This window comes from Cavia porcellus, unplaced genomic scaffold, assembly GCF_034190915.1.
Source record: "Cavia porcellus strain 051 isolate PalLab524CR breed Dunkin Hartley unplaced genomic scaffold, mCavPor4.1 scaffold_1, whole genome shotgun sequence".
In the NCBI taxonomy this organism is placed as follows: Eukaryota; Metazoa; Chordata; class Mammalia; order Rodentia; family Caviidae; genus Cavia; species Cavia porcellus.
The window spans coordinates 90,340,234-90,356,822 of NW_026947484.1; the positions used below are offsets into that span (position 1 = coordinate 90,340,234).

The 16,589-nt window shown below is 38.0% G+C and overlaps 2 protein-coding genes across 4 annotated transcripts in view; one reads left to right on the forward strand and one right to left on the reverse strand.

Moving 5' to 3' along the window:
- Snapc3 (small nuclear RNA activating complex polypeptide 3) overlaps nt 1-16,589 on the forward strand; it is a 38,386-nt gene that overhangs the window by 21,691 nt on the left and 106 nt on the right. Inside the window, exons 4-10 of one of the 3 annotated variants that reach the window (XM_063251512.1) lie at nt 1,588-1,692; nt 3,426-3,575; nt 4,294-4,419; nt 6,527-6,609; nt 7,452-7,616; nt 13,804-13,911; nt 15,463-15,935. In XM_063251512.1, the coding sequence (XP_063107582.1) occupies nt 1,588-1,692; nt 3,426-3,575; nt 4,294-4,419; nt 6,527-6,609; nt 7,452-7,616; nt 13,804-13,911; nt 15,463-15,610 (885 nt within the window). In that variant the 3' untranslated portion in view covers nt 15,611-15,935. The remainder of the gene's footprint in view (nt 1-1,587; nt 1,693-3,425; nt 3,576-4,293; nt 4,420-6,526; nt 6,610-7,451; nt 7,617-13,803; nt 13,912-15,462; nt 15,936-16,589) is intronic. The other 2 variants (XM_023566042.2, XM_063251520.1) reach the window with 2 other exon arrangements.
- Nucleotides 2,868-16,589, reverse strand: part of Psip1 (PC4 and SRSF1 interacting protein 1) — a 59,540-nt gene continuing 45,818 nt past the window's right edge. The window contains exon 16 of the mRNA XM_063251497.1: nt 2,868-3,587. The gene's annotated coding sequence lies outside the window, so the exon portion shown is untranslated. The remainder of the gene's footprint in view (nt 3,588-16,589) is intronic.

The following is a 16,589-nucleotide window of genomic DNA, read 5'->3' on the forward strand; positions in this document are numbered from 1 at the left end:
GTTAAATTCTTATTTCCCTGTGAATGAGCCATAATTTCTGTTTCCTGTTTTACAGGTTTTGGTTGGGATATTCCAAGTATGCTTTTTCTTGCTGAAGGCTGGCACTGTTAATGACTTTTCGATTGTTACTTCTCTAAGCTTTAGCTTCATCTTCTGTAAAAAGTTGCTGAATTTATAATTGCTGCTGGGAATGGGTGCATACATCATCTAGTAGGTACATAGCTCAGTGGTGGAGCATCTGCCTAGCATGGACAAGGCCTTGGATTTGGTCCTCAGCACTGCAAAAAATAAATAAGTAAATAAAACAAATCTATCTAATAGAATAATTAGCATGAAGTGCTTAGCCACTGACGATAAAGCAGGAATATTGACTAATATTGGCATGACATTGGCGTTTCAAGATTTTGTTTTTACATATTCTAATATTCTTTTGTTAATTTTTGAAATTATAATTTAAATCTTAAGGGTAAAAGCTGACAAACTACATACTCAGCTTTTGCTAGAGATTAAATGCACCTGTTTACTCCAACAAAATCTTAGATTTATTTAATCACACCTGAAAGTCTAAATTTTCTCTCAATATAGAGCAATCACTCCGCATATACTGAACACTTATTTGTTAGTGCATAACTTTCCTGGCTTATCCAACATGCAGTACACATGACTCTGAGGCCTATAATTTGGGGCAGGTGTACATGAACTGAAAAATCACAATTACAAGGGGGGTTTTTTGTTGTTTGTTTTTGGTACCTGGTATTGAACTCACAATCTTGTGCTTGCCAGGCAGTCACTTGTGCTACTAAGCTAAATCCCCAGCCTCAATTCCAACTTTTAAAATGTGCTCTTAAAAATCATTTATAGGACACTCAGGTCATTTTTACTTTTCAGATAAGATGTTACACTCTCTTCTGATCATCAGTCTATTACCAGATACCAATTTGAGGGACTAGAGATAAAACATTGAAAGTATTGTCTCCCTAAATGGCTGAATAATCTAGTTAGTCAGTGTTTACACTCCACTGAACACCTCTGTACAGTCTCAGCACTTTGCAGGATCTATCAGGCTCCAAGGAACCTATTAGGATAAATGATGGTGCAACATTTTTTGTTTGTTTTTGAGACAAGGTCTCACTGTGTATTCTAGGATGGCTTTGAACTCAGTATGTAGCCCAGGTTGGCCTTGAACTCTCAGCAATCATCTTGCCTCAGCCTCCTAAGTGCTGGGATTACAGTGTGTCCCACACAAACTGGCTAGGTCACAGCATTTTTATACTCAGTTTCATTCAGAGCCCAAAATCCAAAGTGCTGAGGATCAAATCCAAGGCCTTGACCATGATAGGCAAATGCCACTACTGAACTATATAGGTGTCCCTTATAATTTGATGTATGTATCCATTCCCAGAAAGAATTAAAAATTCAGTAATTTTTTTTTACAGAGAATGAAGCTAAAGTTTAGAGAAATTTTAATAGTTTGCCTGAAGTCAAATTAGACATCAGTCCTAGAGCTGATGCATTGCTAATAGCCATTGTACCACAGAGCCTATCTGAATTAGTGTCTGATTTCGAGGTGTCATTTTGTTTCTTCAGGAGTCGCATGCAATGGGAAAAAAACCTGAAAATCCAGTAGACATGATTGAAGAGGGGGAGCTTATCCTATCTGTGAATATTTTATACCCCATTATATTTCATAAGGTAAGTAGTAAACCTTCAAGCTTTCAGAGATGATAAGATGAACTTTGGGTGGAGGCTGCAGATTGAACTCAGGGTCTCGTGCATGCTGTGCTAGACAGATGCTACACCACTCCCAGTGCTGATGAGTAACGTTTTCCAAAGGCTTTAATTCCTTAAATAGGTATATATATATACTGTCTATCTGACATCTTTATAGAGCCAGTGCTTTTTCTACATAAGAAATATCAGAAATAGGGTCAGATTTTTAAACCACCTCTTAAGAGGATTACAGTTACAGTAATGGAACATATACCTGACTTTTGCATTAGAAGCAGCTGGAAGTATGTATGAATCCAGAATGAGTCTAATTCTATGAACTGTTGACAAAAATGGCAGCTAGTACAGGAATGGAGTGACCTTTGTGCTTTAATTTGGAATATTATTGAACTAACTAAAAATAGCTCTTTGATGAAATGCATAAAGGTCACAAGTCAGGGTTACACAGGAATTTTTCTTTTTCAGGGCTGGGGAAATGCTGTCTCCTGACCTACATCCCCAGACCCAGGAATTTCTTATGAGTCTGAAATAAAAAGAACTATAACCTAGCTAATGTGTCTTACATAGATGTGTCCTAAACTTTGAGAAGGTCTGACTGAAATATTACTCTAGGGCCGGGGATTTAGCTCAGCAGCATAAGCACCTGCCTTGCAAGTTTGTGGTCATGAGTTCGATCCCTGGTCCTGATAAAAAAGAAAAAGATAAAAAAAAAAAGTAAAAAAAAAAAAAAAAAGAAATATTACTCTACCTAAATGTCACTTACATGTAAGTAGGGTTTAATTAATTTTCTGGGATATACTTAACTACTTATCACCTTGTTTCAGATCTCAAATTACCAATTCAAAAAAAAAAAAAAAACCCTTTGAGTATATACCATTAGGATAGGATATTGATTGACTGTCTTTGATGATGTAATGTTCAGGAAAACTTAAAGACAGTGCTGCTGGGTTAAGTTATTCCAAAAGTTCTTAGTCCTAATGTTAGTTTAGTGGCATCATAATTATAAACTTCAGTTTAAAGTAGGAGAATTTGGGCCAGGGATACAGCTCAGCAGCACAGCTGCTTACCTGGTAAGTATAGGGTCCTGAGTTTGATTCCTGGTACCAAAATATAAAATTAAAATAAAATAGGCAAGTCTCTCAATTATACACGTAGAATTTTAATTTGTGAAGGTGATCAAGTAGTGACAGAGAAGTCAATGCCGTCAATGTTTTTATTACAATGCTTAGGTTTCCTAAGAGGAGCCTCCATGCCACACCACATGGGGCACAGGGGCAAGCACTGTCAGCTGGAAGCAGGAAGCAGAGGGTGAGCTCACAGCTTGTTGGAGGGCCCTACAGGAAAAGCAGTGCAGGGCAGGGTAAACAGTTTAGGGCTGGTTCGTTTGAATAACTCCAGTGAGTTTTGGGGCATAAGGCAGTGGTAGTGGACCTCATAGAGCTCTCAGTGATACAAATAGCCTGCTCCAGCACCTGTGCCAGAGGGTCGCCACCACTGACACAAAGTCTGTCTCTGGTTGCATGTCAGCTGACCCTAAGTTAATCTGATTGTGTACTGGGAAAATAAGAAAACCCAGAACGATCATGGTGGCAATTTATTGAGGAAATCAGTAACTTCACTTAGATCTGATCATGATGTAATTTGTGGTTTAACTGCTTTATCTGTAAGTGCACACTTACTTACTATGTGACTTTTAGCATAAAGAACACAAACCGTACCAGACAATGCTGGTATTGGGACGGCAAAAGCTCACAGAACTGCGGGATGCCATTTGCTGTGTCAGCGACCTCCAGATTGGTGGTGAATTCAGCAACACTCCTGACCAGGCTCCTGAGCACATCAGCAAAGTAAGGTGACCTCTGCAAGTAAAACAGAAGGAAACAGTCAGCTAAGGAAACAGTGACAAGTCAAGCAGGTTTATCAGTGTCGGGCACATGCTTGCCCCATGTGAGTCCACCAAAACTAGTGCCCTCTGCTCCCCTTTCTCATTGGAGCTTTTCTGCAGGAGCAGGACTCCATTTTGATCTCCTCATCTCTTTTATTTCTCAATTATTCTATGGACTCTTCTCCTTCTTAGGTCATGGTGACCAGCTAGTTGTCTGACAAATTGGTCTCTTTCATTTCCATACAGTCTGACCTCACCATAGCCTTTATTGGGGAAATAGGGGAAACAGGTTCAGGGGACCAAGCCCAGAGCTTCCCATGCTAAGCAGGAGCTGTACCACTGAGCTACACCCCAGCCTTACTGTAGCTTCTGACTCTGTTGTTCACTTTCTCCTTTTTCAGACTCTAGTAGGAGTCTCAGTCTGTCAAAACTAACACTAGCAAAAGATTGTAGTCAGCTGAAAGATAGTATAGTTAGTACCCCTGCGTCACCTTTCACTGTGCGTAGACAGACCAGGAGGTACCAGGACCAGTACCAGACAGTACAGGGAGATGTGTTTGGAGCTGGCCCTTGCTGGTGTGTGGTGCTCTTCACAGCACAGTGAAATCTTTGGAAAGGAGCAGAGTAGCAGGCTGGCTGCCCACAGAGTTGACAGAAGTGTTGCTTCCCTGTGTAAGCAGAAGGACCTACCTGATCCTCCCAAATATCAGCCTCGGGAAAGGTTCAGGTACTTCTGTTACCTGATACAGAACTGGCAGAGGACCCCAGACTTACTGACCCACAAAAGGAGAGAGGCTCACTTTCTGGTAGGTATGGGAAAGATGTTTGGCCCAACTATGACAGAGATAGAGTTTAGACAGCCAGTAAGGTGCCAGGCTGGCTCAAAATTGTGATTCTCCTGCCTGAGCCTCCCAGAGGATTGGGATTATAAATTTGTATGAGCACATTCTCCAGCTTCTTAATCCTACCAAAAATATTAATCTTTGAATTATATTTAGTTTTAGTCTTTCAATATTGATGCTGTTGCCTTTAGTTTTTTAAGCAGGGCTAAGTGACCCTTATAGTGCTCTTTAAAAATATTTCTACATCTTTTGTTACATTGTTTCTGCCACTTTTATCTACTAAATAATAACTTCTGATGATTGAGCACTTACCATGTGCCAGGTATATACTGCCTTTGGATAGAATTATCACTATTTTACAGGTAAGGTAGTTCAGAGCACTGTCATAAAGGGTCTAGTTTCAGTAAGTGTGATGGGGGCTGGAGTCACATCCCTGTCATCCCCCTTCAAAGCCCCATATGCTTTCTTTGCCTTGCTGGTGTTATACCTGGCTTTGAATGCCTTTCCTTCCCCTTTTGTTTACCTGGTGAACAGGCACTCAGTAAACCCTTGAGCACTACTGTGATTAAAAAAACACCAACAGGCTTCTAGTGCATGCATTTTAGAGAATTTTTAATCTGTTCAGAAACCTGTTTTGATTATTTGTTCTCTAGCTATGTTTTAGGATGGTAAATGCATAAATGAGATTTGGCTGGTGGTAACATCTCTTTGGATCTTGGAAAGATTTTTGTTGTTGTTGATTTGCATTTGCATATTATGTTTTTTCTTTGTTAAGGTTTCTTTTAGAAAAATCTCAAACCTAAACAAGAAAGAGAATACTATGAACTTTTAATATACTCTTTATCAACTTCAGCAGGCCCTAGTTACAGTGCCCACTTCCAGCAACAAAATAGCTAGTAAGCCATAGGTAAGGAAAGGAAATCATATCTTATGACCTTCATCCAGGAGCCTAATTCTAAAGAATGAAGTCTAGGGATCCAGGGATTTAGTTCAATGGCACAAGCACCTGCCTGGCAAGTGAGAGGTTGCAAGTTCAATCCCCAGTCCCCAACCCCCCAAAAAAAAACAATTAAGTCTGACAGAATGTTTCTCAAGTCTGGTTGCATAGATTTCCTAGAGAGATTTGTAAAAATACTAATGGCCTGGGCCATATCCTCAGAGGTTCTTGTTTAATAAGTCTGTGGTAAGTGTTGGTGTGTGATATTTTTGTGATGCTTTTAATGCAGTGTTGATTGGTGGAAAGTCTGATAGAATAAAAGTTAAGAACCTGAAGACTGAGACCACTACTATTACTATGGTACCTTGGACTAAATTGCCTAAGTTAGAAGTGAAATTCACATTCTATCTGCCTATGAGTTACTGAAAATTTAGAGAAATTTTGTGAACATATATTGAAGGGTAGTGGGTTGGAGGGGATAGCTCGGCAATAGAGTGCTTATCTGGCATGCACAAGGACTGGGGTTCAATCTCCAGCACCACAGGGAATGGAAGAAGTTTTAACTCAGTGATCTTTCTTTATTATTTCTGTGGAAACATCAAAGATACGACTTTTTCACTTTAGTTCCCAAAGTAAATGTGACAGCCTGTATGTATACTCTAAAATAATACTTCAGTTTATTTGAATTCTAATTGAATTCCTTTCATAAATCTCAGGAGAACAGATATAAGTCAGACCTAGTGATTAAAACAACTGTAGTATAAAACTGAAAATAGTCATAGATGTCATGTCTTTACATCTTTAACTTTGACAATTAACATAACACTTAGCATATAGTAGGTTCCCATCAAATTTTAGACTGTTTTGAGACAGGGTCTTCCTTTGTTGTTCAGGCTGTCCTTAAACTCACTACGAAGCCCAAGCTGGCTGTGAATTTGTGGTGAAGTGCTGCATTACAGATGTACGCCACCACAAGTTTCTGACAAAGTAGATTCTGTGAAGTTCCATCGAGTTACCAGAATATATGCTACTGTGATTTTATAAGTTTATTATATTGTAAATTTTCAATGTTAAAAGACTAATTTCCTAATTGTTAGAGCAGACTTTCTCTCAATATCGTATGTTTTGTTGTAGGACCTATACAAATCTGCCTTCTTTTATTTTGAAGGAACATTTTACAATGATAAAAGATACCCAGAATGCAGAGATTTGAGCAGGTATAGTTTCCAAAAAATTTTCCCCAAGTATTTCATATTTTTGCTTCCTGAAGTACTGATATCTCCATACATAAAGATTTCTGTCAAGGAATTACTTATGAATTTTGTATTCAATGTTATATGCATCTAAAAAATTAATCTGGTTTTTAGGTGATAGTGGTAAATTAATTTTTCACTGGTTTTTTCTGCTGTTTGTTCTGGTGAATGGACATAACATTCATGAGATGTATCACATATGAAAGGGGCCTTAGAATGAATATATATGAATATTTTTGAGTGCTTATGTAAAAATGTTTTCATTATGGCCATGTTTATATTCTAATGCAGTTTTCATACTTGGTCTTGACCTCCTTAATAGTGTAATTGAACACTTTGAGCAGGCCTTGTTGAGTTATAGTTGTTAATACATGTCATATTAGAAATTAAAACTAAAATATACTAGTTTACTCCCATGACATTAACATTTTTGTGAAAAATAATGTCCAAAATAAAATGAGTGGTATTGTTAAATATTTTGCAGTCAAGCTAAAGTCGTACACAGAATACAGCCTCCAAAACATTGGTCATTTATCAGGATCAGAGTTGGAATGGACAGATAATATTGCTACAGAGATACTTCTGATGTCAGGAACCACATATTGAGAACTGTTACTCTGATATATAAAGAAAAATGCAGTGTTCCTAGTTGCACAAATCACAAACCAATATGGACTTCTTGTAAAGATAGCAATTATCCAGTTAATTGGGCCAGCCAGATAATGTAAAATGCTACAGTCTCAAACTAATTTTTTTTTTAAGTTTCTATGGAGCAATGATAGATCCTTGCCTTTTTCTCCCCTCAGAACTATCATTGAGTGGTCAGAGTCTCGTGATAGAGGCTATGGCAAGTTTCAGACAGCCAGAATGGAAGACTTTACCTTCAGTGACCTGAACATTAAACTGGGCTTTCCTTACTTGTACTGTCACCAGGGAGACTGCGAACATATTGTTGTCATTACAGACATAAGGTAGGTGGGAGCACTCAGAATTATTGTCATTCTATTTTTGTTCTTCTAATTCACAGTATAAAAGTACAGTTAAAACGGGGGTGTACCTCAGTGGTAAAGGGCTTGCCCAGTATGCCATAGCTTCAACCCGTAAGACCACAAAAAGAAAGAAAAATAAATATTTCTAGTATGAGGTTGTATGAGTAGCAGCAAATAATTCTGTTTTCTTTAGTATGACTACCTCTTTCTTTGGATCCTCTATTGTGAAGTTTTGGAAAAATATGTGAGGAATATCTTACTATTAACTGGAGGATTTAAAAAGTCTATAAATACTTTACAACACTTAGCAGTGTGTAATACTGTTACTCAGGTAGCACTGTCCATTTTGTGTATCATGAAGGCCGGGCGCTTTAAAGATTTGCAACTATATTCCTAGGTTTCATTTTCTTTCCTTCCTTTCCCTTCCTTTGCTCCTTTATATTTGCTTTGTTTGTGCTGTTGGGAGCTGAAAACCAGAATCTGGCGCATGCTTAGGCAGGTGCTCTGCCACTGAGCCACATCACTGCCCTGACTCCTAAAGGTTTTTCTTTTTGTCAAAAGATAAAAAGAGAACTGGGGAAAAAAATTCCAATTTGACAAATGTGAATTCTTAAATGTTTTGATAAGGATTGAAATTGGGCAAGAGATAAAATAGTGTAACAGGATTTGGTTGCTAGCTCAGTATTTTGTAGAGGTGATAGCTCTTTTTCAGCTTAGGATACTATATTCATTCCCTCACTGGTAAATCTTCATTTAAAAAGGACCAGTATGTAGGAACAAACCCTATTGTATTGCTGCCTTTATTCTGCAAGGCCATTTTAAGTTTTTAGTGATATAACAATGTTTTTATTATACCAATAATAGAACCTGACACTTTTAGAAAGTTTCTGACTTTGGCTTTCACTTTTGGTTCTTTATGGCCAGTCTTTAAAATTTTATGTCCTATATACAGTTATTCTCGGGAAACTGCCATCGGAAATACTTCACACAGAGAGTGAACCATGATAAAGATGTGGATGTAATGCAAAATAGGTAGTAAGACAAAGAGCATCCTCAGAATGATGGGAAAGCGAAAGCCCAATATGAGAGCTGTTTATCAGATCTAGACAAGAGTCTGGTCCAGAGGTTAAAGCGAGATGCTTGGAGGAACTCAGGAAGAATGTCTGGGGGAGAAAATCAGAACACTAAGAACTCCTGTTGGTGTTTAACCTATGTAGACCATTACGTTTGCCAGTTGGTCAGAAAACAGGGACCTGAATTAGTAACAGAGGCACTGCAAATTAAGCAAATGCCAGCAGGAGAGACTTAATAGCTAGAAAACAAAATATTGCACAGTAAAAGGATAGTCGATTGTGTGGCATAGGTGCAAATAGAATTAACTCATAATTCGAGCATTATTCATCAAAATTATAATAGTATAGAGTGAAGTCAAGTAAATTTTCTTTAAAAAAGTTTTTCTGGTCATGAATACACGTAATCCTAGCACTTAAGGCTGAAGCAGGAAGATTACAAGTTTGAACCCAGCCTGAGCTACTTACTGAGAAGAAGGCAGGAACCAGGAGAGCTCATAAAATTTCAAGTTCTAAGCCCTTTAAGACCATTTATAGTAAACTTACGTTTCTGTAATGATACTACGTTTTATGTAATGTACTGTACCTGTCTTCCATTGAATGAGAAAAAACGTGGCTGCTTCTTAAAAACAATATGGAAAAAGGCTGGGGTATCAGGTGTGGCTTAGCCATAGCTTATCTACATGACTGAGATCCTAGGTTTGATCCCTAGCACCCACAAAAAATATACACACACACTGCTCTATATTGCAAATACACACTAATGAAGGAAAACTAAAACTAAAATGTCTCCCTGCAAAGTAAAGCCGAGGACCTGACTGGCTGTTATTGCTGTTTTCTACCAAACATTTAAAGAACTAATACTGGTTCTTCTCAAACTGATTCCAAAGCTAGACAAGGACACAACAGCAGCAACAAAAAGAAAACTACAAGGGAGTATTGCAGATGAACATACTGTAGTTGCAAAAAACCTCAACAAAAAATTATCAAGACAAATTCAAGAACACATTAATCAAATCACTTCCACAGTCAATGAGATTCACACTAAGGCTGTAAGGACAGTCCAACAGAAGTGATCTGCTCTAGAATCACTAAGCAGGTTTCCATTGTGGCAGTTATCTGACAGATTATTTCTGATTTTTTTCTAGAGCCTCATCAATTGCTTTGTTAGTTCCACTTCAGTGAGACCAGGTGGGAAGCTTTCAGATTGTCCCACCTCATTGCTCCCCAGATTTGCTTTGGTGAACTGGATGTTTGGGGTTGCATCTTGTTTAAATGTCTGCTCATTTATTTTCTTTTTTCTTCTCTTTTCCTTCTTTCTTTTCTCTTTTCTTTTGTTTAGTTCACTTAGTTCCTTAGTTGATGCCTATGGTGAGTTGCTTTACTGCTAATGTTTGGAGCCCCTAGGAAATGACTGCTTCTCAGAGGTGTCTTCTATTTAGGTGTAACTGGTTTTTGTGTTTTAGTCTGTTGTAAGATCCTACCTCTTCAATTTGTTGGGAATGAGAAGTTGTTGCCTGCTTGGCCCAGCCTCTGGTTCTTGGCACTATGCCACAGTATTTTTATGATCCTTAACTCTGGTTAGAACAGTTCTGTCACTTTGGTTATAATGGTATCATCAGCAATAACAAAAGCATCAAACACAGCCTAGAAAATGACAAACTGAGGGAACCATTAATTTGCTACCTTTAACTGTATGGACTAGATTTTGTGGTTATACAACACAATCTTAAGACAAACCAGAAAATTATATGTAAGTTCTTAGTATGTCAGTTTTACCTTCAAGTTAAAATTTAAAAGGGGATAGGGAAAAAATAGAAAAAGAAAACAATGGAAGAGATTAGAAGTAAGGCTGGGGGCTGGGGATTTAGCTCAGCGGCATAAGCGCCTGCCTTAAAAAGCAGGCAGTCGTGAGTTCGATCCCCGGTACCGGTAAAAATGAAAAAGACAAAAAAAAAAAAAAGAAGTAAGGCTGGAGGACAAAGTGGGATCATATTAACTTTGGGAAAATGGTGCAGAAGACTGGAGGGAAAGAGAGGAGATAAAAGGAAGAACTGAACAGAAAAGTCACTACAAAGAGGATAGAAACAACATTTACACTCATATAAGAACAAGATCAAACAATGAAAAACAACAATGATGACAAAGACCAATAAAGAGACAAAAGAAAAAAGTCCACTTCTAAGTGCCAGCAGTAGCTTTACGGTGAGGTAGTGAGTGATTTCAGCAAGCCTGCATTTTGAGTTCCCTTGAAGTTCAAGCTGGTTTCTGGCCATGGAGGCCAAGATCAGACCCTCTTCAGCCTGTGGCAGTCAGCATACCTTTTGCATATTTGTACTCAGGCTGGGAACCATGAGGTACACCTAGCAGTTTTTCTGAGTTCTGACCTCAGTTGGCCCCTCTCTTAAGATGATTCCCAGTCAATCACTGCCTCCCATGGGATGACCAAGCCCTCAGCACTCACCCACAGCTAGTGCAGTCCTTAAGGTCCACTGATCTCCTCCACTGCTGCATCTCTCTGTGGAGGCCTCTGGGGTCGCCAGCCATCACTGTGTGTCCAGGATTGAACTGCTCCTCCCACACAGTGAGTCCCAGCTCAGACAGAAAGCACTCGTAGTTACCTCCTCCTCTTTTTTTGCTACTGGGAATTAAACTGAAGACCTCACACTTGCCAGGCAGGCACTGTGTTGCTCAGCTATATCCCTGGGTCCATTTTTATTGAAGTTTCTCTCTTCACTCTCTCCATGGGCTTCAGTTCTTGCTTCAGATCCTTCCTGGGCCCAGGAGACAAACTTCTGTCCTCCTGGTTATTGGTATATTCCAGAGTCTGGACAGTAACTCCCAGAGAGGCTCTTTCTTTGCCGCTTACCACTCTGCCATCTTCCCAGAAGTCAGTCAAAAAAAACATCAACATCAGACAAATCTAGAGGATATGCTCCTGATTCTGCCACCATCACTTCACCTTAGGAAAAACTGTACAACTAGCAACGTTGTGCCAGTTCTTTCACGCAAAGATGTGGTATTTCAGTGACCCCTGGTAAACATGATCATTTTAACAATCAAGGGGAAAAAACATACTGACATCTCAATAGATACATAAAATGCACTAGATGAAATTCAGCATCCTTTCATGATAGGAATTTGCAGCAAATTAAATATGTGAAATATACCTCACCAAAATAAGTACCTGTGGTTCTTAAACCAGAAGGAATTTAGTATAGAAAGTTACTTTGCTGAAGTGCAAGCTAGGAAGCTAAAGAGGTGAAGGTGTGTCACTAGAGATTAACAACAGCAGGTTGTAAGTTTAAGCACTTTTTCGCTTTTAAAATGCACCATTTCTTTTTTTTTTTTTTTTTAAGGAACATGATCCACCATTCTCTGGTGGTCTTGGGTTAGGCTGAAGGATAAAAAACACAGTTCTTAAAAAGGAACAACTTCATACAGTGATAAACAGAAGAAACAGTTATCTGTCAATGCTAAAGCAAAGGCAATTTACACTTTTTTTTTTTTTTTTTTTTTGGTACCTGGGATCAAGCGCACTTGCAAGGCAGGCGCTTATGCTGCTGAGCTAAATTCCCAGCCTTCAATTTACACTTGTTAAAGAATTCGCAGTGTTGGTTTTGCTGGGAAATCATTATAGATCATTTCAGTAAGTCATTTTCATCTTATAGGTAAATTTGATCATTTCAGTGTCACTCTGCAATACCAATCCCCCAACATTTAATCATTTTTGATTAAATTTTGTATATTGCTACCCTTATTTAAAAAAAGAAAGAAACCAAATTATGGAATCAACTGGGACCTTTAGGATAAACCTGTGCGGTCCTCTCACAGTGTAAGGAATTTACTCCAAAACTTGCAGTTTTGTGGGAATGGAGGGTGACTTCCACTTAGTTTCTTAACACTTTGTAGTGCTGACATTTATAGTTAAAGCACTACAAATTCAGATCAGGAACAAGATTTGTGTTTTTAATACAGGTGACAAGAAAAGCAAGATCCATGTAACAACCAGTCAGTCTAGATAAAATATCACTGAGTAGTCTTGTGCAAACTGTGTTCCATGTGGTCCTAAGTGTTAAGCAAAGCAAGGATTTCTGATGGAACACATCCAAGAGACACTGAATACTTCCTCTTAGGTCACAGTGTCCACAGCATAAAGAGAACTGAGAAGTCTTTGTTCAATGCAAAATGTGGATAGAATTTGGGGAACACAGTTTGATCAAACCTGGTATAACAAGTCAGTATACCTGTTTGTTTGGGAGGTTTTGTTTGTTTCTGAGAAAGAGTCTCACTGTGTAGCCCAGGCGTAGTGATCCTCCGGCTTTGAATTCCAAAGAACAAGAACCACAGAAGGAACCACAAAGGATACTGACAGGTTCTAGCTTATGCGTTGAATTCCAAAGAACAAGAACCACAGAAAATTTTTGCATCAAAATGTGTACCCAAATTCTAGTTTCAATGACTGTGTGAGCCTCATCTCAACAGAGGCAGTGCTGGGAAGGAAGGGATTAGAATTTCCCTCCTTCCTGGCTCGTTTGCTTCTTACGTCATCCTGTTGGTCCTGTTGCTGCTTTGGTCCTGCTGCTGTCTTCCATATTTTACACTAATCTGCTTAGTGCCTGTTGTTATATCAACATGTAAATAGCCGAGAGAGCTCTCCGTGTAGCTGCTCAAAGCTCAGTCCTTGTGCCTATGTTTTTTAAACTCTTGGGATCATGGGACCTTTTGAAAATCTGATGAAAGTCTCAGATGCTCTCCCTGGAAAACTGCTCAGACACATAGTATAGCTTGTTTACCATGTTGTCGGTCTCTAAAACCAATGCCTAGGCCCCAGGATAGAAACCTGGCCCTGTGAGCTTTAAACCAAAGGGTGTCATTTAGGGTACAGACTCCTCATGCTTTGCTATTTTTGAGTGCTGGGATTATAGATGTGCATAACACCCGGCCCTTATCTAAAATTTTGTGAGAAAAAATGGGGGGGGGGAATGTATGTATCTATGTATATATGCATGTATATATATATTGTGTTAATGTTTAGAACAAATGTATCATAGAAATTTGCACCATAGTGCTTGAATTTTATTTTCTCTTCAAAAAAGGCTTGTGCATCATGATGACTGTTTGGATAGAACACTTTATCCTCTTCTCATCAAGAAGCACTGGCTGTGGACTAGAAAATGTTTTGTTTGTAAAATGTACACAGCTAGGTGAGTGATACTTACTTTTACATTGAGAAGTATTGGGGTTGTCAGTTATTAAGTACTTTTGGATTTGTTTTCTCTTTTGGCTATAAGGATTTGTACTCTGGTTTGTGAATGAATAGTAGTGTAATGCTGCAAAGTATTCAGTGGGCTAAAGCTAGTGGGTTTTAGTTTGGTTTTGTGATTGAAGCCTGGGGCCTTTCACATTGTAAGCATTTATTCTTGCCAAATGAGTTATTTAGGGTTTTTGTTTGTGTGTTTGTTTGAGACAGGGCCTCACTGTGTAGTTTAGGCTGGCCTTGAACTCAGTGATCTACTGCCTCAGCTTCCCAAGAGCTAGGATTACAGTTGTGCACCACATGTGACCAAATCAGTTTTTAAGCAAGAAGTCAAGGAGCAAGTGAGACTAAAGGGTTAAAACAGTGCTTAGGGAGCACTTTTTTCTGTCTCTTGCCTGTGGTTTACAAAACTAGCTTCATCCCACAGTTTTTCCTCAGTGGAATATCCTAGCACTTTAACAAAGTTTTTCCTCTATATTAATTCTGCATGTTTAGACCCTAAAGTTTATCTTAGTGTAGGTCAAAGGCAAAAAGGTTTACGGAAACTGCTCTCAGCAATAGGAAAGAAATTGTTTTGGGTTCCCTACTTCAATCTGTTTTTCTGTAGGGTCAAGATACTCAAAATGAAAAATCAAAATAAAGGGATGTTAAAAGTAAACATTCTATGAATACTAAATTCAGTTACCTGGAAAAATAGTATTTTCATCTTACTATAAGTAATGTCTTGGGTCCAAATCAGTATTATATGAAAAATGTTACCCACATTATATTCATACACACTGTAGATTAGATTCTAAGAATTTATCCTCAGTTTTGCATGTTTAAAGTAGATGTTTTCCAGCTAACCAGTGCTAGGATGAGTTAGTACTCATTTGGCTACACATATACTCAGGGGAAGCTGTACAGAGGTTAGCACGGTCCCTGCAGGAGGATGACACAAACTTCTTGAAGTATTCCAAATGTTTTGCCACAGCACAGTATGGTAACTACAACCATGCTATATATTTTGAAATAACCAGAACTTTCAAGATTCCCCACAGAGAGATGAGTTTGAGAAATAAATGCTTCTGTGGCTATTCATTATACAATCATACCTGTATTGGAATACTGTACCCTATAAATATGTGAATAGTATGCATCAACTAAATGAAATTTTATAAAAACCTATATTAAAATTGTATTAAGCCTGTAGCAGTTATTTTTATAATGAGTTTCCATTAGTGGAAGAAAATAACTCGTCTTGGAGATCAGTTGTGACACAGCAGATGTAGGATGCTCCCAGGTACAGATTTAGTTGACCTGTACTGTATTTAAGAGGAAATTAAATCTTATAGAGGAACAGCATCCTGTAATGTTTCATAGTATAGATATTATTACAGTGTATTATTGTAGACTGACAAACATTAGTATGAATGCTGTGTTAACCTGCAGGTTGTAAATTATAGCTGCATGGGAGAATTTGACTGTAACGATGTACCTCTTTTCTTAAAAACTGCAGATGGGTGACGAACAATGACAGTTTTGCACCAGAGGACCCATGTTTCTTTTGTGATGTTTGCTTCCGAATGCTCCATTATGATTCAGAAGGCAACAAACTAGGGGAATTCCTTGCTTATCCTTACGTTGATCCTGGAACCTTTAATTAAAAAAGGTCCAACAATTCATAAGTATTTTAAACTACACTGTTTAGTTTTTTGTACCAGAGATAGAACTCATGACCTTGTGCTTGCCAGGCAGGCACTTGTGCTGCTGAGCTGAATCCCTGGCCCTATTTCAGTTTATTTTTACTTGTGGGTTAACTTACTGAATTATGGAAATGAAATCTAGAAGTCATTTTATATATTGATTCTGATTCCATATTCTAAGTGCTTTTTGCTAATGAATTCAATTAATGACTCAAGTAGTGGTGAAACTGTATTGAAAAAATGTTTGAAGAACGAGAGCTACATCTTCTACCCGACACCTTCCAAGGTAAAAAAAATACCCTTCAAATGGCTGTACTAACAATTAGGGAGAATATGTAAACAAGAGTAAATTATTTTATAAGTAATTTAAGAATTTCCGTTGTGTAATTTAATATTACTGTAGTGAAATCTAGTAGGCATACAAGACATTCTTAATGAATATAAGACCTAAAGTATATACTCCTACCTTTATTTACCAAAGAAATGAAGTCTTACTTCACAAACTTGTATACTGTGCATACCAATTTTAAAATGTTAATATAGTATGATTAAAAGAAAATCTCTCGAATACTTATTTCTCAGGCAGTAAACTGTTGAGTATGTAATAGTACTCTATAAGCAAAAAGAAAATGCTCTTTGCTGGCCCTCTAGTTCCTCTAGTCCTTTACTACAATAATTCTAGTTACACTCTTCTAAGCCAGAGAAAATGAGAAACTGTTAATTTTTATAAATTTCCTTAAAGAAATATTTTTGGGAAACCTTACTTAATACTGTAATACTGTTTAATTTTTTGGTTTGTTTGGGAGTCAAGATCTTGCTATGTAGTTCAGTGCCTTGAACAGTAGTCCTTTTGTGTCAGCTTCCCAAAATGCTGGGATTACAGGAGTGCATCACCATACCTGTTTTTGGCAATGCTATAAAATACATTTTTAAGTTTGAC